Source organism: Mastacembelus armatus, unplaced genomic scaffold (assembly GCF_900324485.2).
Source record: "Mastacembelus armatus unplaced genomic scaffold, fMasArm1.2, whole genome shotgun sequence".
NCBI classification, from domain to species: Eukaryota; Metazoa; Chordata; class Actinopteri; order Synbranchiformes; family Mastacembelidae; genus Mastacembelus; species Mastacembelus armatus.
This window is the reverse complement of record NW_022872851.1, coordinates 46,352-73,367: the sequence shown is the minus strand read 5'-3', so window position 1 is coordinate 73,367 and position 27,016 is coordinate 46,352. Positions and strand designations below refer to the sequence as shown.

At 40.3% G+C, this 27,016-nt stretch overlaps 1 protein-coding gene across 7 annotated transcripts; it reads right to left on the bottom strand.

Moving 5' to 3' along the window:
* Window positions 1-7,342: 7,342 nt before the first annotated feature.
* elf3 (E74-like factor 3 (ets domain transcription factor, epithelial-specific)) lies at window positions 7,343-13,581 on the bottom strand. 7 transcript variants are annotated; one of them, XM_026305665.1, is made up of 9 exons: window positions 13,444-13,581; window positions 11,479-11,591; window positions 10,634-10,870; window positions 10,241-10,348; window positions 10,028-10,162; window positions 9,852-9,926; window positions 9,630-9,749; window positions 9,005-9,200; window positions 7,343-8,783 (listed from the first exon to the last, which is right to left on the bottom strand). In XM_026305665.1, exons 2-9 carry the CDS (start codon window positions 11,582-11,584, stop codon window positions 8,672-8,674), a joined length of 1,089 nt encoding a protein of 362 aa, XP_026161450.1. In that variant the 5' UTR covers window positions 11,585-11,591; window positions 13,444-13,581; the 3' UTR covers window positions 7,343-8,671. The 7 variants fall into 7 exon arrangements, with proteins under 7 accessions (XP_026161450.1, XP_026161452.1, XP_026161448.1 ...); XM_026305667.1 differs by having other exon boundaries at window positions 11,503-11,591; XM_026305663.1 differs by lacking the exon at window positions 13,444-13,581 and adding an exon at window positions 11,773-11,954.
* Window positions 13,582-27,016: the final 13,435 nt, after the last annotated feature.

Genomic DNA, 27,016 nt, shown 5'->3' with positions numbered 1-27,016 from the left:
ACACCACACCACCCGCACCCTGTGACAGCCCCCCGTTAAAACATAACTGTGGTTTATCACACCTGAGTTCAATTCCTCTAGCCACATCCAGGCCTGATTACTGCCACACCTGTTCGCAATCAAGAAATCACTTAAATAGGACCTGCCTGACAAAGTGAAGTAGACCAAAAGATCCTCAAAAGCTAGACATCATGTCGAGATCCAAAGAAATTCAAAAACAAAGAAAGTAATTGAGCTCTATCAATCCGGAAAAGGTTATAAAGCCATCTCTAAAGCTTTGGGACTGCAGCGAACCATGGTGAGAGCCATTATCTAATGGCGACAAATGGCGAAAACATGGAACAGTAGAGAACCTTTCCAGGAGTGGCAGGCAAACCAAAATTTCCCCAAAAGTGCAGTGAGAACTCATCCAAGACATCACAAAAGACCCCACAACAACATCCAAAGAACTGCAGGCCTCACTTGCCTCAGTTAACTACTGTCTGGGCCCCTATTTACAAGCTCTGGTTAGCTTCTGGGGAGTTACTTTTCACAGATGATGGATAACATGATTATATTTATCCATATTTCTCTGTTTTAATGGATTTGTGAAATAAATAAAGATGAAAGACAAGCCCTCATTTGCTATGTGTTCTTGCTCACCCATAGCGTATTACTCAGATTCTGAGCTCAGGCTAGGAGTCGCGACGCAAATGGTTTTAACCATAGAAGGTATGGATGAGAAAAACTCAGAATTACCTGAATAATGATTTATTTATAATCAATTAACCGAAGGAGAGAGAAGGCAGGACCAGTGGGCTGCGCTTCAAACAACAAAAAGAAATAGAACAAAACACCCCTATCTGGTCTTTTCTCCTTTTTAAATAATTAAAAAAAAATCTCTAAAGTTACATTCTGGCAGCAAGACAAAACAAATGCAATCTCAGTCGACTCCCGTTGTGCCACAGCCCTCCGTCCTTTAACGCCACTGCTCTCTCGTTGCCCTGCATCCCCCAGCATAATCAGGATCCAATCAGCTGACTTCCTTGGATCACGAGTTGAGGTCACCACCTGAAAATCATTACATTAACACGAAGAGAGAGAGAAAACACAAGAGAGAAAACCAACTCCGCCCTTTCATGTAACATAGTCAAAGTCTGGACTTAAATCTGATTGAGATGCTGTGGCATGAACTTACACAGACCATGCTTGAAAAAGTGTGACTCAATTAAAACAATTCTGCAAAGTAGAGTGGTCCAAAATTCCTCCACAGCCATGTGAAAGACTCATTGCCAGTTATTACAAATGGTTGATTGCAGTTGTTGCCGCCAAGATTGGCACAACCACTTATTAGGTTTAGGGGGCAATTACTTTTTTACATAGGGCCAGGCATGTTTGGACAACTTTTCATCCAAAAACCTATAAAACATACGAAAGAATCTGAAAAATCTCCTTCCTTAAATCTTGTATTTTGCAGACTTTTTCATGTATAGAGTCTTGTTCTCCAGACCAATTTAACCCCAGTCACAATGTTGTTACACACACATTAATGCACATGGTGCACTTACACACTCTATAAGCAGAGTCTGCTTTTCTTCATGCATGTTTGCTTTCACAGAAAAACATGTTAATACAGTTCATTTGAAAGATTAATGCAGGTGTTGGTTGGCATCAGGTATACCAGTTGTGCCAGTTAAAAGACTTATGACCTGATATTTTCTAACACTGGCATTTTCTGAAACCATTCAGTAAAGAGGTGTAACAAGTTGTTATGGCACCACACTGGTGAGTCTACAATATGGAACAGTAAGAGGCCTTGTTACATTTCAGCCTTTGGTGGATGGCAGGCCTTAAAAGATGATGTAGTGGTGGTCTACATTGGTTTTACCTACTATCATGTGTCAGCATTGTGCTAACACGCTATTGTTTTTAGCATGCTAGCAATCTGTCTGAGGCTCTGGCACTGGATCTCTGTGTGCATGTTCTGTACTTTCATTGTACCTGTGAGCTACTGTCATAGGGTATTACATCGTGTTTGGCGTGTTGATGTAGGGAGTCTGGTGATTCATATTTTCTCTGGTATGTTTCCACTGTGTCTCATAAACCTAAACTGTGTGCATATACTTGGGCTAAATTTACTTTATTAACACTATAGGGTCCTGACAATGTGCCTCCTCTTCACTGTGTTCTTATGGTGGCCATTCATTTTTTAAAATGGTTTTCTCTGTGGTCGCCTTTTTCTTCCATGGTCATCACATTATGCTAAATTGTCTGTACTCATGACCCCTTTTGGTGACCTTTTCAATTCAATTCAATTCAATTCAATTTTATTTGTATAGCGCCAAATCACAATACAAATCATCTCAAGGCACTTTACAAAAACTAAAACTAAAAACGCAACAATTCCCTTATGAGCAAGCACTTGGCGACAGTGGAGAGGAAAAAACTCCCTTTAACGGAAGAAAAAAACCTCCAGCAGAACCGGGCTCAGTTTGGGCGGCCATCTGCCTCGACCGGTTGGAAATATAGAATAGAATTTAAAATCCTTCTTCTCACATACAAATCCCTTCATAATCAAGCTCCTTCATACCTTAAAGACCTCATAGTACCATATTATCCCAATAGACCACTTCGCTCTCAGAGTGCAGGCCTACTTGTGGTTCCCAGAGTTCTCAAAAGCAGAATGGGAGGCAGAGCCTTTAGCTATCAAGCTCCTCTCCTGTGGAACCAGCTCTCAGCCTGGGTTCAGGAGGCAGACACTCTCTGTACTTTTAAGGCTAGGCTTAAAACCTTCCTCTTTGACAAAGCATATAGTTAGGGCTGGCTTCAGGCAACCCTGAACCATCCCTTAGTTAGTTATGCTGCTATAGGCCTAGACTGCCCGAGGACCATCGGTGCACTGAGCTCCCCTACCCTACCCCCCCCCCCCCCCCTCTCTCCCACCTCATGTATATTCCACCATTGAATGTTACTAACCTTGTGCTCTCTCTCTCCCCTAGTTTGTGCTCTCTCCCTCCCTCTCTCTCTCTCTCTCTCTGTACCTTCTGCAGGTGTCCCTGGTCCTGGAGCTGTTTATCGCTGATGTGCAGTTACTGGCCCCACCAACTTGCAGTGTCTATTTGTTGTTTATTTTTGCTGTTCTTTTCTCTCTGCTCTATCCACTTTTCATTACAACATCCTCTGGACCAGTCTTGCCTTTGTTGTAGTGTCAGGCTAAATTTAGGTTTGTCCTTGGCTTACACCTAGGGTGGTGTAGTTACTACAAATTGTACTGATACTGTTCAAATTTTGGGTTGGTGATTACTTGGACGGTTTAACCCTCTGGGGTTGACAAATGTGCTGGTGTGTTTTGTGGCGTCTTTTCCTGATAACGCTGAAGAGAACTTAAATTAAAGCTAGTCCGTCAGTTTTGATCGCACAGATAAATAACAGCGATATATAATTCAAATCTGTAAAGGGTCTACATTTATTCCTATATTCCTTTATTCCTCTCAATGCTGTTCTGAAACATGCAGTGTCTGTGTATGACCATTGCATACTACTTTGACAGTGGCAAACGTGCTTTTGTAAAATAAAGAAAGCAGACAGGGTGTGCTCTCTGTCTTCTCTGTCACCTCTCTTCACAGACATAAATAAAATGACCTGAATCTCAGTGAATGACATGAGAAATATATGGCTAGAAAGATTGAAATGTCTACTTTTAAATGAAACAATTCAAGTCGAAAACAATCTCTTTTTATGTAATCCATATGAACATAAGGAGCGTATGGTTTCTCCTGTCTCACCTCATTATTGCTAATGTTATCCTCCTTGCACTGAGCGCACTGTTCATATGGAAATAATGTACATGCCCCCGAGAAATGGCATAAAATGTCAAGCTTCATCATAGAATTTATTCACTTTTTCTGCGCGTTCAGATGATGACATGCTACGCAGGTGAAGAAGCACTTCGGATGGTTCTGGACAACGACGAAGAGTTTATTTTGTCCTCAGACGAAAAACATGACTCAGATGACAAACGCTTGCATTCTGAAGAGTGACTGGACCCAGCGGAGGATATAATTTCTGACGATTAAGCCTTTTATTGACTGAAAGGGGTAGAGCAGGCATAGCTGTAAAACAAGCAGGACAGTTGCCCTCCAGGACTGAAGTTTGAAACCCCTGGTTTAATCCCTTACTCCTGCCACAATGTTCCTGTTCAGTAGAAACCGTGCTGTTGAGGGGACACCCTAGACAGTAGTACAGAAGTGCAATGTAAGAGTGTCAAGGTCAGGGTGGTGCAGACTCAATTTCTAAATCTGTGATATGTATTACTAAAACATACATACTGTTGTACCAGAACTTATTCCTTAACCAGGGTCACAGGGATCTGCTGGAGCCTATCCCAGCTCTCTTTCAAGTGAAAGGCAGGGGTACACCCAGGACAGGTTACCAGTCCATCACAGGGCCACATAGAGACAAACAACCACACACACTCAAACTCACTCTTATGTGCAATTTAGAGTCACCAATCAACCTAACATACATGTTTTTGGACTGTGGGAGGAAACTGGAGTACCCAGAGTAAACCCACACAAGCACAGGGAAAACGTGCAAACTCCACACAGAAAGGCTGGGTTGCGAACCCCAGGACCTTTTGTGCTGTGAGGCAACAGGTCTAACCACTCAGCCACCATGCTGCCCACATTAAAACATATTTACTATAAAAAGGGGAGAATTTAAATTGAACATTATTAAACGTCATCACACAAAGCACTATTAAATTTCCATATCCAGTGCAATTAATTTATAGTATAAGTACACACAATACATATCACTAAGCAAACTACAATTACAAGAGCTTGGACACATTAAAAATTAATGTGTAAATGTGCACATATACCAGACGACAGACTGACAGTGGCAACAAGAACCAGGCAGTAAAACACACAAAGTAAGAAGAGGATGTTGTTACCGACTTAATGTGGACAGAACTTGGTGCTAATTAACAATTTCTTTACTCTAAAAGAATCATATGTGTGTTTTAGCAGAGAATTCCATTTGCATGCTGCTGTAATAGAAAACATAGATTTGAATTTTTCTTTCTTTACCTGTGTCACGCTTCGGGGGTTATTATGACCAATGATACTCCTAGTCTACTACTCAGGTGTAAAAAATAACTTTATTTTAAACCAAGGAAGAATGAGGAACAAAAATACAAGGCTTGGCAAGGGAAGGATCCAAACTGGAAACTAAAAGACTTGGGAACATAAACTAAGGGAACCAGGCAAGACATGGAAATCCGGGTCACACACACACACACACTAGGGGACTCACCAGACTACAAGGGAAACAGGGGCTAAAGGGACAAGGCAGGGAAGTCTGGGTCACACACACACTCGGGGACTCACCAGACTACTAGGGAACATGAACTATAGGACAGGCATGGAAGTCTGGGTCAAACGTGAACTATGGGACAAGGCATGGAGATCCGAAAAGAAAGAACACAAAATCCTCAAGACCAAGTGTAGTCTTCAACAGAAACACAAACGAAAAAAGCTACTTAGCTTAGCCTGGGAAACAAAGCAGTCCATGATTAAAAAACCGAATGGAGACATCCAGTGGCGTGGAGAAAAAACAAAAGCAATCTTGGAGAGAGGCAGAACAAAACCTGGACAGGACGGCAGGACAACAGTTCAACAGTTCAGCAGTCTTAACAGTCTTAACAGTCTTAACAGACTAAACAGACAACCTGGCGATTAGTCTGTGGCTGACAGGGTATATAAGCAGTGAGTGGACAAAACAAGACAGAGGTGAAAACAATCAAAGTGTAATCAGGTAAAGTGGAACAGAACAGAAAAAACTAGATCCTGCATGATCCTCCAAAATAAAATTTTGAAGTTGAGGTCCGGATCATGACAATCTGCTTTTAAACAGTTCATTTTTTCTGTTTTCTTGTGTTTTTATTTATGTTCTCTTCCTTTTTATCTGCAACTAACTTATTGCACAGGTGTACACCTGGATATTTGTGGGTTAGCACCAATTCAATGTCCACACCACATACGTTGAATGGATGGACCGGGTGTTGACTCCTTAGACCTTTGAAAATCCAAAAGGAGGCTGTTTTTGTGGCTCCAGTCACTGAAGGCTTGTATCAGGCCCCTGAACTCCTTTTGTTTATTCCTGATACACACAATAATTGCAGTATCATCAGAATACTTCTGAATGTGGCAACACTCCAAATTATATGTGCGTACAGCATGTACAGGCATGGTGCCAAAACAGTCCCCTGTGGAGCCCCTGTGCTGCACAAAATTGTACCAGGGATACAGTTTCCCAGCCTGATGAACTGTGGCCTTCCTGTCAGATATTATGCTGTAGCTCTTCAAACTGAAAACTTCTATACAAATAAACAGTGCAACAAAAACTATAGGAAAAAAAAGTAGAAGCGAGGTTTATCAGGTGCCATTAAGTTTTAGTAACTATCTTTATGGCTTGTACTTTGATTTGTTTTCCACAATTTTCCTACTCTGAAAATGTAGAATGTAGGACATCTGCTTGATGCATTCTTTTTTCTTGTAGACACATTCCAGGACCTTTACTGTACATTTCTCAATTTGGTGTTTAATGATTGCTTATTGCAGGTCCACCCTCTATTACTCAGTCAAGACAGACATTTCAGGTGAACATTTTGATGGCATTTTATGGTTTTATTGTAAGTGTACGTAAGTTACTGATATGATGTAAGTGATGTGGGTGATGATAGAGATGGGGAATGAAAATAAACAAAGGCCAGCTTGTTTTAGAAAGAAATATCACATGTTCATACTACAGAATCTGCAAAGCATTCACTGAGTTACTGTATTTACTTTGCTTTGCCACAATATCTACTCTTGCCAACTACTGAATGATATTTTTTAAATACAGAAGAGGTCATTACTGGAGTGTCCTAGTGTCTTATTGAAGCTACCATATATTTGTAACAGGGTAAGAGAAATTATCATGGAATTAATAGCTTCTAAACTTAAAAAGATGTTTTGGCACATGTATTTCTTGCTCAGAGAGATGTCATCAAAGTACAATATGGGGTCTAATTCAGTTCAAATGGTGCTAAATAACATTATAGTCCTTACCCCACTAACAACTAAAGTTACAATACCAGTGTAGTATACTAACTAGTCCCATAAGTCCCACTATAGGCTACTGGGTTAGGTAATTGGCTATTGGCTATGAATATAACCATATCATTTTTGTCCTGTAATTTGACATTAGATAAATGTCCACCAGAATGAGAAAGTTAATTTATAGAAGGTTTGATAGGGGTTCCAGATATACCAATAAGATCTTAGCATGCAACTGTAAAAATCACTCCCAAGACATAAAGTTAAAACATATACAAATTTATTTCAACCAAAAATATGCTTGATATGTATGAGATATACATTATCAATCCAAAGTGGAATGACAACAATCTGGATTAACAATCACATATACTGTACATGGCGTAGCCCATTACTGACTGATTCGTAGAAACTGTTTAAGGTGATGAATAATAAGACATGGTAACACTACACCTACTTTATAGTTAAACATTGTGTAAACACACTTTAAAATAAGTGATACTGATAAACATGTAGTGCACATTGTTAATGTATTAATGTGACATAACATCTTCACCTTGAAATCACCAGTCTTTTCAAACTACAGATCTACAACAGATTTTATATTAACAGAAATATCAAGGTGAGAAAGAAAGACTAAATATTTCTAGTGTCACATTACAGTCATTGATGCCCATACACCATCATGACAGATAACAATGAGTTCATCCTAAATCAAAAAAATGAAAAGATAAACATAATAAAATCTAGGCAACTGTCAAAAGTTTACTCTTTCAGATTCTAGGTGCTTACAAAAACTCATAAGCATCCAAATGATCTGTTTTAGTTAATGCATGATTTGCATATTTGATAAACCACAAAACAGGCACATTTATATTGGTTCATAAAACCTACTGGAGCCAAAACACTGGCTTACATTTTCTGCAACACCTTCCTTTTAAGAGGAAGTTAGTGTTATACACATGGGGAAGCAAGACTTTTTTCAGACTGGCCAAATGTCTATATTGAGTTGTGGGCCCATATATATCAAGTGTTTCAGGGTGGGAATCAATCGTTAGTGGCCAAAAATTCTAATGTATTTTTGGTCCTATTTTTAGGACTAAAAGTATGTAGCATTAATCAGTACCCCTAACTATACTGCTATATCTACCAAAAGTAATTTCAATCAGTGCATTAAATGCACATTTCAAACATAAATCCCACATCTGTGGGTTGTGAAATGTTTTGGTAGAGCACTGAGCTCATTGATAACCATTTGGTATAATGATTGTAGCAACTTCTACCAATTTGCCTTTATACATAAAGTCTTGACTTGAAATGGCACTTATTTCGGCACTGCAGTTTTCCCATAATCAAAAATAACAACACATCTACTTTGTGTGTTGTAAAATAGTGATTTAAGGCACATTCCTACAAGTAGTCACTTTTATGGAAGTAAGTCTACATAAGTCAACTTTTAAGTCCTATTCTGGAGTAGGAGTCTTTTTAATACTAGGTTAACTTCAAGAGATTCTGAGACACCTGAGAAATACAGGCCAACAACTACTACTTTGATTGGCTTTTGGTTTCTACTGACTTCTTTGACTGATTCCTCACATTGCCATCCCAATCTCCTCAATCTTCCAGCCACTGGAGTTCTTTCCAAATTTGTATACAAGCCTCCGGCCATCAACTCGCTCCAGAATGTCTCTTTTATAGTAATACCTAAGGGTGGAAGAATGCAAATTAGTCTAGTTTTAAGGCAGAAAGCATGCAGTGCTCTTCATCACTTACCAAACTTCACTTCAAGCACGTTAGGAAATGAAAATGTCAAAAGTGGCTTCCAATCTGCCAGTCTTGTGAACTTCTTACCACTTCTATAAATGTGAATTATATATGAATGCTGATGAAAAGACCTGGAGTTATTAGCTGCCCCATGAACTCACCTCATGGCACGACTGAGTTTTTCATACGTCATGCTGCTGTTTCTTTTCTTTTGGCCCCACATCTGTGCCACTGCCTCAGACTTGAGGAATTTGAAGACACCCTCGCGACGGTCCTCCCACTTCATCAGACCCTGGTTCTTCTCTGGGTGGATCAGAATGTCCCTGATAAACTCCCACAGGTGAGTGCCACGGGGCGCTATTGACAAATAGTGGAAGTGGGGTACAATCAGCTGTGTGCAGTATGTACATTAATGTATAATCATCATGCAAGCCAAATAGAAGGCATCTGTAAACAAAGTGCAAAATATAAAAAGCACAATCTGTAAAACAGCTCAGTAGTGTTCAGATATATCTGCCCTAGTCTTTTACAGACTTGCATATTCTCCATTACAAATACAATCTTAGTCTACCTGCTACTTCGAACCAGTCTTTGATAAGTTTTCTTTTGTGGTTTTATCGTTTATTTAATTTGTTCAATTTTCTGTGCATGTTTTTAAAATTGGTGTTTTAATGTAAGGTAACCTTGAGAGTCCTGAAAGATGCCTATAAATATAATGTATCATTATTTTTATTATTATTATTACAATGAACAAACATTATGCTGATTCCCCAAAGATGGCCTTACTATGTTTGTTTTTCTTTGGATTGTCATAAATGCTGCTGCTGTGTTCTCTGCTAAGTTTAGGAGGTCTTCCCCGTGGCCGCTTCAGTCGAGATTCTTCTTTCTTAATTTTGATGGGTGCCTCTGTCAACACAACAAATAATTGTCAGATATTTGTGTCAGCTCTGACATAGCTGAAACTGTGGAATGCAAAAAACATTACAAACATTTTTTCTGCTTACTGACTTGAAATCAGAGGGTAGGACAACTCAGGGTCTGATTCACTACTGCCAGACTCTGGTGAAAAGCCAAACATGGCACCTGAACACACAAGACATTTCTTTCAGGTACTGTATAAACAATTCAACAGAAACCAGGTGAGATTATAAGAAACATGAGAAAGATCAGAATGAAATACTGACTGTTTGAGGAGGAGCTGTACTCGCTTTCAGACTGATTATCAGATAGGTACTCAGTATCTCGCAGAGGTGTCATGGTCAGACTGAAATCATAATCATCCCTGTAGTCAAATCCTCCCTTACTGACAGCTTCTTCACCTGATGGGAGTAGGTAGCACCATTAGTCCTATAACTTCTACAGAGTGCTAGAAGCTAACATTTCTGTTACTTTTGTACCTTGGCCGATTCTAATCGTGCTGAGCAAAGGGAAATTTAGGTTGTCCAGGAAGTTGTCCAGGAGTTGACAGGTCTCATGCAGTTCTGGTCCTGACAGGCTCTGTAACTCTTGAGAGAAAGAAAGAGACAAGAAAATTTTTAAAAACTCACAAAAATAAATGTTTTTAACAGAAACACATATGGCAGTGCTTGCAGGCCAAGCCTCCATGTATTTTGACTATGTAATTTCTAGGCTTATTCACACAAATTTTAATTAGATGACCAGTTCCTTTGATTTGGCTTAAATTATTACTCAACACTGCAACTAATAACTTAAACTACCAGATACATGGATGTACTGTATTTCAGCTCTGAAAATCTTTAAAGAATGCTACATAACAGCTGCAGTTGTACCATATTTGGTCTTGTGTTCCTGTAGACTTTGGTGGAGGAGTGTTCCAAGCTCTTTGCCAAAAACCCCAGTCATTTGGTCCCAGTTCATCTGGCAGAGGGTGTGGCCATCCATGGTGCAGTAGGCTAGACTCAAGGTGTTCGCATCAAATTTGGTGCTCTCTACCTGGTCACTGATCCACTCTAGGACATTGTCTGCTGTCCAGCAGTGAGGGCTGATCTGCCCGTACCACTGACCTGCTGAGAGACAGAAATTGCTTCATAATCTTCAGTGTGGGTATTTAGTCACTATAGGCACTGGACTTTTAACTGCCATTGAGACAGAACATTGAAAATAGTGTGTTCATAAAAAAATCATTATCTTGGTTCATGTATCTAATTAAATTAGTTTGCCTTACTGCTATCTCTTCAAGACCATACATGTCAGTGGTTGATTCTTAAATTTTCTGCAACATGTTAACCTTGTCTAATCTAAATCTAGATTGGCAGCATTCTTCTGTCTGTCTGCTATGCTAAGCTAAACATGGGCTGCCTGGTAAATAATTAAACCAACGGTTTGTAAATGAGGTCAAAGCAAAGTTCAGTGAGCTAATGGTCCCTTCGGCTAAGTTTGAAAATAAAGGATCATGTGTACTTTGAGATTAGCCTTCAATTGAAACTGCCCACGAAACTCACACCATAATATAAAGGCTAACAAAGGCCTTACAGCCCAGGAATTAAGCAATATTAATTTCTTTTGGTGTCACTTATCACACATACATTACTAGTTATGTAGTTATGTTTGAACACGTTTTCCCACTGAACATATAAAGAAATTTTTGCTTGGTTCATGTACATCTGAAACTTACAACAATTATAGTGGTTTCTCTTACCACTGACGTTGGTGCTATATGGTGTCTGATACATGGTGTGGTTGGCATGTGTCAGGACACTGCTGAGGCACGGTGATGACATGGAGACACTGAGAAACACAGAAGAAGATACTTGTTTACCAGTTGGAACAAATGAACTACTGATTTTACTTCAGACAGATTACATCTAGTGAACACATTTGTAACATACGTTTTGTATTATAATCAGTTTGTAACATCTTTACACATGATCATAATATTTGAATTAAGTGGTTACATAATGACTTTTACCTGAGCACAAGCCAAAATATGATGCAAAGGAATGATATTCCAAAACAATCCGCTGCAGGAATTTATGTTGTATAATTTTAAGTTTATGAGTATTGGGACTCGCCTCTACCTCTTCTCTATGTAACCTTTGTCTCTGAGGCAAAGATACACCTGCTGTTGCATTTAACCAGCTGTAAAGCTTTATATTCCCATAAAGGAGTGGGGCATGGGCAAGTTAAGGGGAATTCCACCTGAAACTGGCCACACCTCCATTCCTCCTCCTCCTTTTCCACTTTCCTAAGAACTTGATCAACTAAACAAACCTGCCCTGCTATTTTCTCTTTTACACTGGGGTTAGCACACAAGCAAACTATGGTACAATTTGATCTGCTTCAGTATACATCAGCTAAAATGTTTCTACCCCAAAATATACACATAAACAAAAATATAACATTCTCCCTTCAGTTTCTAATTATCTTTGATATTTCTTCTCAGGAACATTTTTAACTTTAATTTGTTTTCTGTCCAGAATTACAGAAAAGTAAGAATTTAATTGTAGAATGCAACCGTTTTGAACATACTGTCAGCTTTCACTTCCAACAAGAAAAAGGGTGGGGAAACTGTGGATGCCAGTTTGTAGATGCAACAATTTCTAAAAATAGCTGCACACAATGTGTGACAATCGACTGTGTGGAGAGGTCAGTTTTACCAGTCAACAGCCTTATTCAGTCAAGGGTCGGGCAGAAAGATTTCTCAATTTCACAAATATTCTATATATTCAACTGCATTCAGTAAGCTCCTTTGTTATTTGGCTGTATACAACACTGAATCAGTATGCTTACACATATTCACAAGACTACATACATAGAAACAAGTTCAGAAATGTATCTAAATAAACACACATATAGAAATAATAAGGCTCACAACATGTATCTCTATCTCTATAAACCTACATAGACTACATGTTGTATTTACTGAATGAGGTCAGCTTGTGTGTTTAGTGCTGTAGTGTTGGCCCTGGTACTGTGACTCATCCAGTTTCACACTGACTCTATCTCTGATTTCAATCTCTGTGCCAAGTTTAGTTGGACTATCCAAAGCAAGCCATAGCAGCTCAGTACACAGTACCTATGAACACAACTTGCTGGTTAAATAACAGCCACATTTGCTTTGAGGTCATTTTATGTCACCTAACAATGCCAGCTACTCAGCTGAAACCAACTTGCTTATTGACTTTATAGGTGTTGTTTTTAATATTCAACTTGGCAGGTGGCACTCTCCATATCAAGGGAGTTATTTTGTCTAAAGTGAAATATTATTATGACAAACTCTATTCCTAATATTAGGAAAATATAAGATTTTGTGAACAGAATTTTAAGTCTGCAAGTCTCTGGATAGACTGTAATCTGTTCTAACAGCCTTCAGGGCTCACCTGCTCAGATACAACTGAAGGAAGCCTAAATTGTAAAACAGAAACAAAACTGAGGGCAAAGGTAACTGAATGGAATGTTGAGATTAACTGGATCCCAGCAGTGAAATGGACTGCATGGACATGACTGCAATACTAACACACACAAGAGGTCCAGGGTGTTATGTTGCACAGTGTGAACTACAGGTTTCTGTATTGCAGTAAGCCTGTGTGGCTTGGTGTGTTTCACAGCTGGTGGTGCTAGTGATCAATTTCCAACATACCTGTATACAAGGGATCTCAAACTCCAGTCCTCGATGGCCACTGTCCTGATTCTTTTCCAATCATCCCTGCCCTTACAGCCTCTGATTGGCAGAACACACCTGATCCAGTAGGGCAGGCATAGTTTCTGACCTAGTGTGTCCTAGTGTGCTGTGGATTTACCTTTTGGACTCTTAGATAGTGATGACAAGATGAAGTTTCATGAAGCCTTCCAGCCAATTGGTTCGCAAAAAGGTTCATTTCTTGAGGCTTCATGCACATACAAATCCCCCTGCTGGTCAAAGACTGTAAGACAGGCAGATCTGTTCGTAGTCATTTTTGCTGTATGTGATACTCTCAGAGCTGTCTTGCCACAGTTTGGGCATGGGAATAATGACTGCCAGGAACAACAAATAAATTAAATTTCATTTAACTATGCATTTTTCTCTTGTGAGCACAAGATAACACATTCAAACCATGTGTTTTAGTCTCTCCTTTTTAATGTCCTTGTGATTGTTTGTAAATAGTGTACATAAGGGTTTCCTGACTGATATGTTCTAATCGATGTTGCGTAGTAGTAGTAGTAGTACACATACTAAAGTGAACCTCCTCCTTTACATCAATATTGAAAAAGTCATATTGTGCTGACAGGGACAATTATGTTTTCAAACTGCACTTGTTAAAGAATAGGAAAGTGTTCTGGTGAACATACAAGGGCAGTGATGGTGCTTGTGCAACTGATGTAGGGGGACACTTTATTCATTTTTATTTAAAAACAGTATTGGTTCAACAGTATTGTGGTTTAAGCTATTCCTCTTTTTGTTTTTACTGAGGCATTGGCAGTGACATTTTGGGTTCTTCGGGAGCCATAACTGTGCCATCCAAATATATTTCAATACAAACATTGTAAATGTTGATTTACTGAAAACTTACCTTAGGGAGATCAAGTCAGAGTGTTTACAAAAGAGGGAAAACTTCTTTTTTTTTCTTTGAAGGATCCATTTAAACATCAAAACACCGAAACTTACCAAAACACCACTCTAGAACTCTGTTTACTCCAACACTACACACAATTTGTGTGGAGATTCCGTGCACTTAATATCTGTTAATACATCGTGCCAAAATTATAACCACTCCCTGAACTGCTACATGCAGCGAGGCTTCAAACATCATTGATGGCATCACTCACAGTAAGCAATACAAGCCTCGATACGCACTTCACTAAACACTTACTATATTTCTCGACACGCTTAAAAACATTGCTATAGTACATCCCATCACTACTCTTACCTTGGATATTTATTCCTTTAAACTAGTTACAAAAATTGAATCTAGTGGCTTTAATCCCAGGAGCTTAAAACCACCGCAAACCCAGACTGGAGTATCACTGTGTGTACCTGCATCGAGCAATTGGAAACAACCCTGGCTAACGCAGGACAGTGGCATTGCCTCATTAGTGTCTTCTATAGTTTAGTCTCCAGTCCAAAATTAAGGAAATGTGTGTCACATCAGCTTACTTCACTTCACTACAATCCCTCATTTCCCAGTCTCATTCTGCCCCAGTGTGACAGCCCCATATATAATTTTTTCTTTCATCAAGAACTCATTTGTCCACTTAAACGTAGTTTCAGGCCATTTATAATTAGTGAGTCATTGAGCAACTTGTCATATTCTTAATGTTGACCCACAATCATTTACTAGATTAAAGAGGAGTTCTAACATATAACGACAATTTCCCTGGAAGAGAGATTCATGCTGAAGCTTGACGGGTATACCAAGTATTCTATAGGTGATGTGTGCCAAAGGAGGAGCTGCTGGTATCGTAATGCAATCTCTTCTGAACACTATAAATAAGGTATATTTTGGCTTGACTTTTTTCATAAAAGTCCAAAGATGTGAACACTAGGTTGATTGTTTTTTCTGTATTACCATACATATGAATGTTAGAGTGAATAGTTGTTGTTTGGCTTTATGCCCGGTGATAAACTGGAAACTTGTCCTAAGTGTACCTTGCCTCTCACCCAGTGGTAGCTTGGATATGCTCCAGCCCCATCCAATCCTAATGCTAATAAGACTAATAATGATGAAAATACAGAAAGAATATAAATGGATGATACACAGACCTGGCTTCAATAACTTGTATGTATTGAAGCTATTGCTCAGTATTAGTCTCCTCTTCTTTTATATAGTTCCAGGGTGCAGAGAATAAAAGGGATGCCTCACTACCATGGTGAACACCAAGACCTCTTTCAAGACAGGTATCTTAATAAATGACTGTTAGGCATCTTGTTAGGTAATCAATTTTAAGAATTCCATGTGTGAACATGAGTGAATAGGGGATTTAGGATTTGTTTATTGAAGGATAGTATGGTCCAACTTATAAAAAAATTGAGAGACTTTTAGAATTCCAACATCAAGTTACTGCAGCCAGTGGTTCAGAATACCTACGTTTTCATCACAAAACACATTACATGGGTTGTTTATTCCCTATTTTCTGCTCATTTGTACATTGATATGAAGTAACATTTGATAGGGACCATTGATAAGTTAATGTTTGCTATAACATGCAATAAATACTTGAATGATAAAGATGGGGGTCACATCAACTATGAAAATCTGAATGTTTCACCTCTGCAGTCAGGTGGTCTTCTGGCAATTCGTCATTATGTGATGACATTAATGTCCTGAAGGGAGTGGTCTATTCCAGCATGACATTTTTTCCATCTACAGCAATGGGCTTGATTAATTGTTTCATTATGGGATAAATGAAATGTTGATTAATACAAAAACTTGCTTGTGTTGAAGTAAATGTCTTGACCAAGAGAACTGTATCACAGCATCCTGTTAATATATTTAAATAAAAAAAATGCACATGCTTTTTTCCCCCTTTCTTTTTATCAAGGAGGATGAATGGAAGGGCCACATGGTCCAAACCATGGAGGTCCTTGTGATCCATAATACCACAGCTGAGGAGGACCCAGCAGATGTACAGTATCTATTGTGGTGGAAGGCAAATAAGCTCAAGTACACCTCTAAAGTATTCCAGAAACTTTTCCTGGAGCTTGATGGTGCAAAGCTGTTTAGGAAGATACACAGCCTCAAATATAAGATAATGGAGTTAACGGTTTGTACTCAGATTCAGGCACAGACTTTCTTGTTCCATGCCAAGACTTTTGCTTCATATAATTTGAGAACCTTACTTTAAGTGACCTTTGTTTTAATTCAGAGTGATGCTCTGAAATATTGGGAGCCAAGTTCATTTCTCAATCTCTCCTCAACTTTTCAAATAAAGCTAACCGTCCTTGTATAAGAATTGTTTAGTTATACTAATCAGTTGTTAATAAGTAGATGAATATTTGCCTAAGAATCACTATTACTCATGTTTTATGAGTCATTTGTTCTGTAATCTATTGGGATATGATAGGTGGACTTATATAATTTCAATTTTTAGTGTGTCATAACTGTTAAATTTAGTTACACTTTAAGAACTTCACCATACACTCTGCTGTAATTTAAAAACGAACAAACGTCTGACCGAAGGGGTGTGTTCGACAGCTTAAGGTTCTGGACTGTACATATGCAATAAACAAAATGCCAAATATTTCTTGGGGTAAAATCTACTGTAAAAACAAGCCTATAGAATCTACTCAGTAAATGTGAGGTAATTATTATTTTGTTTATTTATTACAAAAGAAACAGCAGCTATTGGGCAGTAGTGTTGGACTGACTTGGTTCAGGTTTTTAGTAACCCTTACATTGTGATCAAAAGGTGAACATTGGGTGTGGGCAGATGGTGACATCAGCACACACTTATTATAATGGACATTGTTTTAATCAGCAATGGTTTGTAATTGTTCTGTCCTCAGGTTTAAGTTAATTTAAAAGAAATATGTTCAGGAATTGTTTTCTATAAAATTAAATAATGTTAAAGAATATTCAGTGTAATGTAGGAGAATACACACGAAGATATTTTGTAAAGGGAAGCGGAATGTTTGTTTCGACATGTGGGAACGTTTTCATTGTGGCAATCCCATGAGCCATCCACACGTAGCTGTAAAATGGTGGAAGCACATTTCTAGTTGCACGAGTCAATTCGCTCCTGAGTTTTATGTTTCCTCACGCCTATGGCAGCATTATCTGTAAGTGCATGAGTTGTTTGCTCGTGACTTTATTCATGATGTATTAGTGATGGGCAAGTGAAGCCTCATGAAGCACTGAGGCTTTCCTGATAATTGTGCCGAAAAAGATTCAAAGCTTCGAGACTTCAGTGACAGTGACATCTGGTGGACAACTGAAGCAATAGCAACCTATAAAGAGCACGAATGAAGCACTGGCACTGTTTCAATCCCATGACAGCAATAAAAGTTCAGACCTCTTGAAATCAAAATGATCCCAAACTTTAGAACGTCGCTTATTGGTGGGACTCACCGTCAAAATACTCTCACTCTCACTCTCCAAATCCTGAAGCAGAATGATGCATCTTATATAGCTGGTATGGCACCAAACCACTCAAATCTGTCAAACCTGTCAAGCTGTCATTGCCTCAGAATTCATTGAAACGCCATGAGCCAATGACACAGAAAAACTATGAGCCAATGAAAAGCTTTGAAACATTTTGAAGCAATGAAGCGCGAAGCGACACAGTGTTTCGAATCACTCCGCTTCAGGAAGAGTGACACAAGCTCCGAAGCCTCGGTATCATTTGCCCATCACTATGATGTATGCATGCTTTAGATTTATCTCTATGGACCTAGTTTGCTTGTTCACTCGCAAATAAGCGTTAGCAGCCACGTAGCTATGCTAATCTACGTCCGGGATGGGAATTTAGCAAACGTAGTTTTGATTCTCAGTTAGCTTGCTGGTTAAGCTATTGGATTTTTTGGGTTTACGAGTCAGGCTCATGGTTTCTTTGTATTCTGTTTTTTACAGTTTTACTCGCTTTTCACTTGTCAACTGAAGAAAATAAAGGAGCAAGGCGCTCGCGTTCCTGGCTCGTGAAAACGAGTTTGGCTTGCTGTTTATTCTGTGTTCATGCACTGATGAGCTCACATACAGACAGAACAGTACAGTAATTGTATGCCAAACCTCCATGTTCTATCCCAAATTTCACAACAAAACTGACACACGGTTTCCACAGCATGTTGAAGGAAAAGCTAGCTGTGGAATGTACCCATGCAGCTTTACTGCCCTGTGAACAGGCAAATAATCTCATCACTTTTGAGCCATGCTGTCTTTTATCTCCATCATTCATCATCCTTCTACACTTGTAGAGCTGTAGCCGTTGCTAAATACTGGGGTTTTCCCAAAGAGACCATTTGCATGCACAGAGCTTGTCATAACAGAGTGGGTGTATAAGCTATAATATATTTATATGTAGTTGTATTATGGTACTCAATGTTAACCATTATCTATTCAGCACAAACACACTGTATATTATATAATGGACTATAATAATATGCATACATGTAGTACACATACTTTCACTTAAAATGTTGCTTTCACATATATCAAAAAGGATATATAACTAGAATGTGCTTTTACTTTAGAAAATGTGATTGCTGAAAGCAAGCTGTTATCACTGCTTGCAGCTATTGCAGCTTTAAGGTTTATTATACTGATCACTCCAAAGTGGAAGCATGTTCCAAAAACATGTCAAACTGCAACCTTCTATGTGCCCACATGATGGTGCTTTAGGGATCATGTTGTAGTATTTGAAGCATGTTAGGTTCAATAGTTAAGATCACCATTTGAAATATGTTTATATAATTCCTAACAGCTTTCCAGGGGGGTTGGGTTAGGTATAGTGGGTGAATATAGGTTTGTCTCTTATTATAATGACTCTCATTTGTATAGTGGTTGTGATTGGTCAGAAATGAGTTTGAAACACTCGGTAGGAAGCTCAGAGTGTGTGGAGGTTTTTTTGTTGTTGAAAAAACAATAAATAAAAACTTATTGTTGGAGTGTGTGTGTGTGTCATACAAAAATATGAAGAGAAATTGAGTGCATGTCAATGGGTACAGGTCATGTTGTTTTATGCTGTTTAAAATTAAATTTAAAATCTGTTGTGTAATTGAAAAGCTGGATGTGGTCAAAATTGCTGGTACCCTTCCATTAAAAATCTTTATTAAAAGATTGAAATGAAATTAGGAATACAGGAAACAATGAAAGACAAGGCAAAACAAACAAAATACAGAAAACAAATGATAAGAAAACTGCAAAAAATGAAATAAAAAACAAACTCAAATAGATGAATAAAGAATAAAATGAAGTACAGTAGAGCATTAACCGTGCAACCCTTAAGCAGGACGCATGGTACTAGTTATTTGTTGAAAGGGACTGAGAATATGGGCTATATGCTATTTTTATTATTACTAGAGAGGGAATTAGTGCAATACAATGCAGATCCAAATGCTCGTCATTTGAGTCGTGTTTTTTACTGAGAAGAAACTAAACTATTTGTCTCTGTCTTCACCCGCACAGCGTGCCATCATCCAAACACACAGAAAAAGTGAGTAAATTCTATGTTGAAGTTTGACATTTTATGTCATTTCTTGGGGTCGTGCACAGAACTACCTGGCTCACCTCAGATTATTTCCATATGAACAGTGTGCTCAGTGCGAGGCGGGATCACATTAGCTATAATGAGGTCAGACAGGAGAAAACGTATCACTCCTTACATTGATACGGATTAAATAAAAAGTGATGATTTGTTTTCGACTTGAATTGTTTCACTTAAAAGAAGACAAATCTCAGGTTAAAGGATGGCAAATTTAATAGGCAAAGCAAAGGGCAAAGCAACAGAGTCACAACAGAGCATACGGTCTGCAGAACGGGTCAAAACCGATTGACCACGAACACAGGAAATGATCAGCTTTTATATCAGTTGAACAGCATTAATTTACACATCAGTCACTCACGTAAATCATGCCATCAGGATGGCAAACATAATATAATTAGCGTGCGTATGACTTTCTGCCTGCTTCCTTGTGAATACAAAGCTGTGTCAAAAGTTTTTGTTGAATTAACACAGAACACAGTAGCAGACATATTGTTTGTCAGTTGAATTAACACAGGACACAGATATATTGTCTGTCAAGGTGTAAATTTCCCTCACACATCCCTCCTTTTATCATTCTATGATAACCACAGCTAAAAAAAAAAAAGTAAAAAGTGTTCAGGATTTCTTAAGGCAGAGCAAAATTCATGGTGTTTTCTCAGGAATGTTAATTCACAAAGATTTTCATAACATTTCATCATTTTCCTAGGAATAATGCTCAGGGCTAGAAATTTGACTCTCTGTGCCTTGTTGATCATCTTCCGCAGAAGCTGTTTCCTCGTCTGGGAGTGGGTCGTTGTTCTGTGTTGAAATCCTCTTACAGTAACTGGCATGGACCCACGAAGTACGTCCCTCCACTTTTACTGCTGTGTTCATAGTCAGCAGCACCTGATGTGGTCCAGTGAATCGTCTTTGCTTCCCATGTTTCCTCCAGTGGTCCTTGATGAACACGTAGTCACCTGGTTTGAGATCATGAAGTGTGGTATCTGCAGGGCTAGACAGTGCAGCTTTCACCTGTGGACGAAGGGCTGAAAGAGAGGCAGAAAGCTTTTCACAATAGTCTAACATTGCATCTTCATGACTTCCACTCATTAGAGCTTGTTTGTTTGGACTAAGTCCTACACTAGGATAGGAGGTTTCCCAAAAATGATTTCAAACGACTTCAAAGACTTAGTCCATGTGCATTTTTTGTTCTTGTGCGCATATAAAATAGCACAAGTGGTAGTGCTTAGATCTATGCCAAACCTGTTTCTTCACAACATTTTAATTTGCTCGAGTATGCCATTCTGTCATTCTATCACACCTGCACTTGTCATGATCCGTGTTCTAGACTTCCTGTTTTGGTTTTATTTTGGAAGGATCATGACAGGAACTAGTTTTGTTGTTTTCTGTTCCCTTGACTTTGGACCCAATTAGCTCATTGTTTTCACCTGCGCCTGGTTTTCTCCCCATGCCCTTTTATATGCCTGTTTTTGCCTTTGCCATTTGTCAGGTTGTCTGTTGCCCAACCTTCCCGGTACCTATGACCCTCTTCCCTACGATCTTCAATTCCCCATCGGTGCACACCCGTTTATGGACTATTGCCTTCCCAGTCATCAGCGGACTACGACTAGGGCTTTCATTTGCCGTCATCGGTCCTCGACACACAGACGCTAAAGGAGACCAGTGAAGTATGTTGTTGTGCCTTGGTGTTCTCCTGTTTTTTGATACTGACTGGTGTTTTGTTTTCCACTGAGCGGAAGCGCTCAGTTCTTTGTGCTTTGTCCCAACTGGAGTCGAGCTCATGAAACCTAATGAAGTGAACTATGGAGATCCCGGTCACGGGAGTTTTGTTAGATGTGTCGCATCTGATCTGCATGTTACCGGATGTTAGTTCACTCTTGTCAGACCTAACTCTTCGTCGCCATCTACTGGTTATTGTCTAAGTTATCTATGTGAATAAAAGACCCTTTCCCCTTCAGTCCTGTGTTCGTTTGTGGATGAAGTTTCCTCCTGATCTTATACCAAAACCATGACAGCACTCTGTGGATGATAAGAGCAATAGTATTTGAAATCAAACCCAAAGTAGTCAGACATATCTTTTAACACTTTGTTGGCAAGCCCAGGACCATTGTCACTGCTGATCTTTTTTGGAATACCCCACCGTACAATGATGTCTCTGATCAGGGCTTTTGACACTGTGGATGCATCCTGTTTGGAAGAAGGAAAAACCTCTACCCACTTGCTGAACATGCAGACCATAGTCAAGCAGTATTTCTTACTCTGGCATGTTGACAGTTCAATAGAATCAATCATCCAATGTTGAAAAGAGCCATCAGGTGGGGGATGGCTTTGCAATGGCATTTTAATGGCACCAGAGGCATTATGTGCTGCACAGATTGTACCTCTTCTGCAGTACTCAGCTGCATATGTTGAAAACCCCCTGGTGTACCACTGGGTATTAACATATGTACACATCCCTCCTTTGGATGCATGATCTTTGCCATGAGCAAGCTTTGCATGGAGGTGGAAATAAGCTTAGGTAAACAGGGTTTGTTGTCTGGGCCAAGCCATATGCCTTTTTGTAATTTTTTCCAAGAGTTTTTCCACAATTTTTTTTTCTGATATATTTGCTATTGACTGCATGGTTGACAAGTCAGCCTGTAGGTTGAGTTACTGTGAAAGAGAAAGTTGAGTGAGGTGAAACATCTGACCCATCGTGGCTGCAGCTTTCATAACTGAGATTTGTTTAGGCAACAGGATGACATCTGACAGAGCTGCAACAAGAGCATGATGTGCAATGGGTGTTCCAGATAATGTGAGGAAACTCCTCTGTCTCCACAGACAACCATAATCATGGACAACACCAAAAGCATAACGTGAGTCAGTGTAAATGTTTACTGTTTTATCTTTGGCCAACTTACAAGCTTCAATAAGAGCAATTAGTTCAGCAGCCTGTGCAGACAGATGAGAAGGCAATTTGCCACTAGAAATTACAGTATGTTTTGTGACAACTGCAAACCCTACTTGATTTTTGCCTATTTTGACATCATGGGAAGCAGAGCCATCAACAAATAACTCCATCTCCACATTCAAGATTGGTGTGTGTGCAAGATCAGGTCTGAGAGTACAGATGGTTTCCAACACCTCAGTACAGTTATGAGCATCTCCATCATTTTCTGTGGGAAGAAGAGTTGCAGGGTTTAGTTTTCTGTGTGCAGTATGTGTGCAACAGCATGCTGGACCATCAATGTTAGATCAGAATAGTTTTTTTGTAATTGGTTTAGAAACATTTTGAATTGCAGCAATTCTTTTTCGTGCATTCACCACCTGTAAATCTTGCACAAAGCACCATTCAATTGGTTGACCTTGGTTTCTCATCTTTTTAACTGAAAAAATGGGAGTGTGCACTGGAATATTCTCACATGGAATTATTATGCCAGCTTTTAACAAAGATTTGAACACAGGCTTTATACCATTGATGGCTTCCTGTTTTAAAGGGTATTGCTTTTTACAAGGCCTGTACTCTGATTTTGGATGTACTATCAGAGGCCCTGCATTTTTTTAAAAGGCCTACATCATATTTATTGGTTGCCCAGAGAGATTTTGGGATTTGCTTGAGCTCTGGTTGTAAACTAGTTTCTGTGATGGTAAAGACTGCAGCATTAGTGGTGTTCTGGCTATTAACAAGCTCAACTGTTCGACAACCTCGTATAACTGATGTAAATAGTGTACAATGTACATCACGATTCTGACTATACTCTGTCCTAGGATCTGATGCTGTTGGTTGAAAGTCCTTGAGGACCAGCAAGCTCTGCAACCAACGACGCAAGTCTTTCCAACTCCAGTCAACAGGTTTTGCCAGTGGGATGTGAGGAGTGTTTCCTGTAAAATGTTCTTTCTGGGTAGGGGAGAGTAGTACAGAGGCAACCGCAGCAGTCCTTGTCCAATAGATGTGTCAAATTTATCACTTCCACTTCTTGATTTTCTACATACCACTGCCTTTCATACTCCTCTTCTCCTACATCTACATGTGCTGTGCAGTGTAGTGATTTATGTTGTGTGAGGGTCCCTGCTTGTGTACAGTGTGAGTGTGTGAAGTCTGAGTTGTTGCGTAACAGGAGTCTCACCTACCACCTACTATTTATATGCAAATTGTGAAAGGACATTAACCATCTGAGTGAGTTGTATTGGATAATCCTCATCTCCCTGTTTCAGGACCTTTATTCCATTAGGTCTTGAGTGTAACACTATGCCAAATTGACACATTAAATCTCTACCCAAAAAATTTACAGGACAATTTTGTGACATAATGAATGCATGTTTGGTTCATCTGTTTCCCCAAAGTGCATTTGAGAGGAACAGCGCACAGAACTAGTGCCTACTGTGACACAAGCCCTACCACTCATTTTAGGAGTGTATGGTAGTGAATCAGTTTGCAGTACAGAGCTTGTAGCTCCAGAATCAACAGAGAAATGTCACTTCATGTTTATCAATAGAAAAACAAAGTTCTGGGAATATCTTATCAGTCAGAATCACAATACATGGAAAAACTTAGCAATTTATACTTTGGTTCTATTTTCCTATGTGTAGATGTGTGGGTTGTCAGGATCTGTGTTTTGAGTTCCTGTTTTGTGCTTTTATTTTGTAGGTTCCTTTAGGATTTGGTTTTGTTCTGTCTTGTTCCACTTTACTTTGACCCAATTAGTTGATTGTTTTCACCTGTGCCTCATTTGTGTTCTTCCCTTCATATACCTTTGTTCAGTCACAGTTCCTTTGCCAGGTCATCTGCCCAACATGCCTTGTTCTGTGATTCCTGTAAGATCTGTGTTTCACTGCCGACTGATCACTGCGCACTGCTCAGAACTGCCTTGCTTTTTCCACCTTTTGGATTTTTGATCATGGACTGCCTTTTGTTCTCCCAGGGTTAAGTTAAGTTATCTGCCTCTGTTTTGTATGTGTTTTCTACCATGTCTCATGTTCTGGTTTAGTCCCCCTTTTTCATGCCTTGTCTCCCTGGTGTTCATATTAGTCCCCCTTGTTCATGCCTTGTCTCCCTGGTGTTCATGTTTGCCCCATTCATATCTTAGTCTTGTCGTGTGTCTCCTGCTTTGTCCCCTTTAGTCCATGTGCTTGTTTCCCTGCAGTCTGGTGTGTCCCCGGTGTGTGCATGACCCAGACGTTGCCCCCCTGAATTCGTTCCCTTGTAATCTGAGGTGTTTTTCCAAATGTGTGTGTGACCTTGACCCTCCTGTCTCGTCCCCTTGGCTCGTGTTGTCTCGTCCCTCTCGTTTGTGTGCCTATGTCCCTTGGTTCCTGTGTTCATGTTTTGGCTTTCTTTGAGTTCTGGCTGTTTGAATAAAGTTTCGTTTTGAACTCGAAATACCAGAGTGGGCAATCCTTGGTCTGAATTCTTAACCCCCTCAGCAGCAACCCTGACAGTATGACATGGCAAAACTAAAAAGAAGCAAACAGACCATGCCCATTTTTCCACCTCCCTGGTACAAACCTTGCGTAGTAGTTGTGTTTTGTATTGCCTTGCCCCCATTTTTCACCACAGACAAACCCAAGATTCTTTTTCCAGAGAGAGGTCATACAACAGCTTCGCTCATGTCCCCCACTAGCCTCAGCTATAGATTGTTTAAGAGTGGGGAGTTTATTTACCGGTCCCTCTCTCACCTCCCAACGTACAACCCAATATCACACCCAAGTCCATGACCAAGTTGACCTCCTGACTTTTTTCAGCGACCAAGTGCGGAGGCATGACCCACGATACGCTGTGGGGTCTATTTGTGAGGATCCCCTCGACAGCGAATACGATTCGTCTGACTCCTGGGAGAACCCATCCTCCTGCATCCCCATTGTTCACTTTGGAGATCACCTCTTGGAAAGCCCTTACTACCAGACACCACAGGATCTACAACCCACATCATGCCTCAGACGCCGAAACCGCCGCCAGCATCAGCATCAGACCCTCTTTCAGCCCACAGTGACTCAGACTGGGAGACCCTCGACGAAGAGGACTAGGTGTCCTTTGATGAGGACGACTTCATCTGGGATCCCCACCGAAATCCCTACCACGTTACCCGTCTGGCTATTAGGCCCGGAGGGCTGCCACGGAGAAGAGTCTCCCTCACCACAGCATCCAGTTCGTCCACTGCCACAGTCTCCCTCGCCACAGCATCCACTTGGCCTGCCACCTCAAAGAAACACCGCATTGTCCAGCACCGCCGCAGCTACAGGAACCTTCAGTGCCGCCTCGCCGATCAGTGCCTTCAGTGTCTTCAGTGCCGCCTTGCCAGTCACTGCTTTCAGTGCCGCCTCGCCGGTCACCACCTCCAGTGTTGCCTCGCCAGTCATCGCCTCCGGAACCCCTACATTTATCTCAGCATCTGCAACACCCACAAGTTCCGAAGCCATCCGAGCCACTGGAATGGCCAGAACCGCCACAGTGGCCCGAACCATCAGAGCCCGCAGAATGGCCAGAACCACCGGAGTGGCCTGAACCACCAGAATGGTCACAGCTGCCAAAAGGGTCCGAACCAGTAGGACCACCTCTGAAGCCACAGTCACCCCAGGACACCGATCTGCAACCTCCACTGCACCCACAGTCTGCAAATCTACAGCTACCAAGGAATGCACAGCCCTCACAGCTGTCAGAATCTCTGCAGTCCCCATGGTATCCAGACCTGCCAGATTTTCCTGAACTGTCAGTTTCTTCAGTCACCAGAACCATCAGAATTCTCACAGCCGCCACAACTACCAGAGTTTCCAGGATTGTCCGACTTCCTCCAGTCACCAGAACCGCCCAGATCACCATCGCTAGAGCTGTCAGAGCCTCCACGGCCACCTGACTTCCCACAGCCACTGCTGGAAATTACTAGAATTTCCAGTGCCACCACCAGTATCAGGATCTTCACAACCACCTCAGCAGCCAGGGGCCTTCAAAGTTCCCATAGCCATCTCTGCAGCCACAGCTTCAGTTTCCAGATCTGCTTCAGCTTTCAGATCTGCCTCAGCTTCAGCTTTCAGATCTGCCTCAGCTTCAGCTTCCAGGTCCA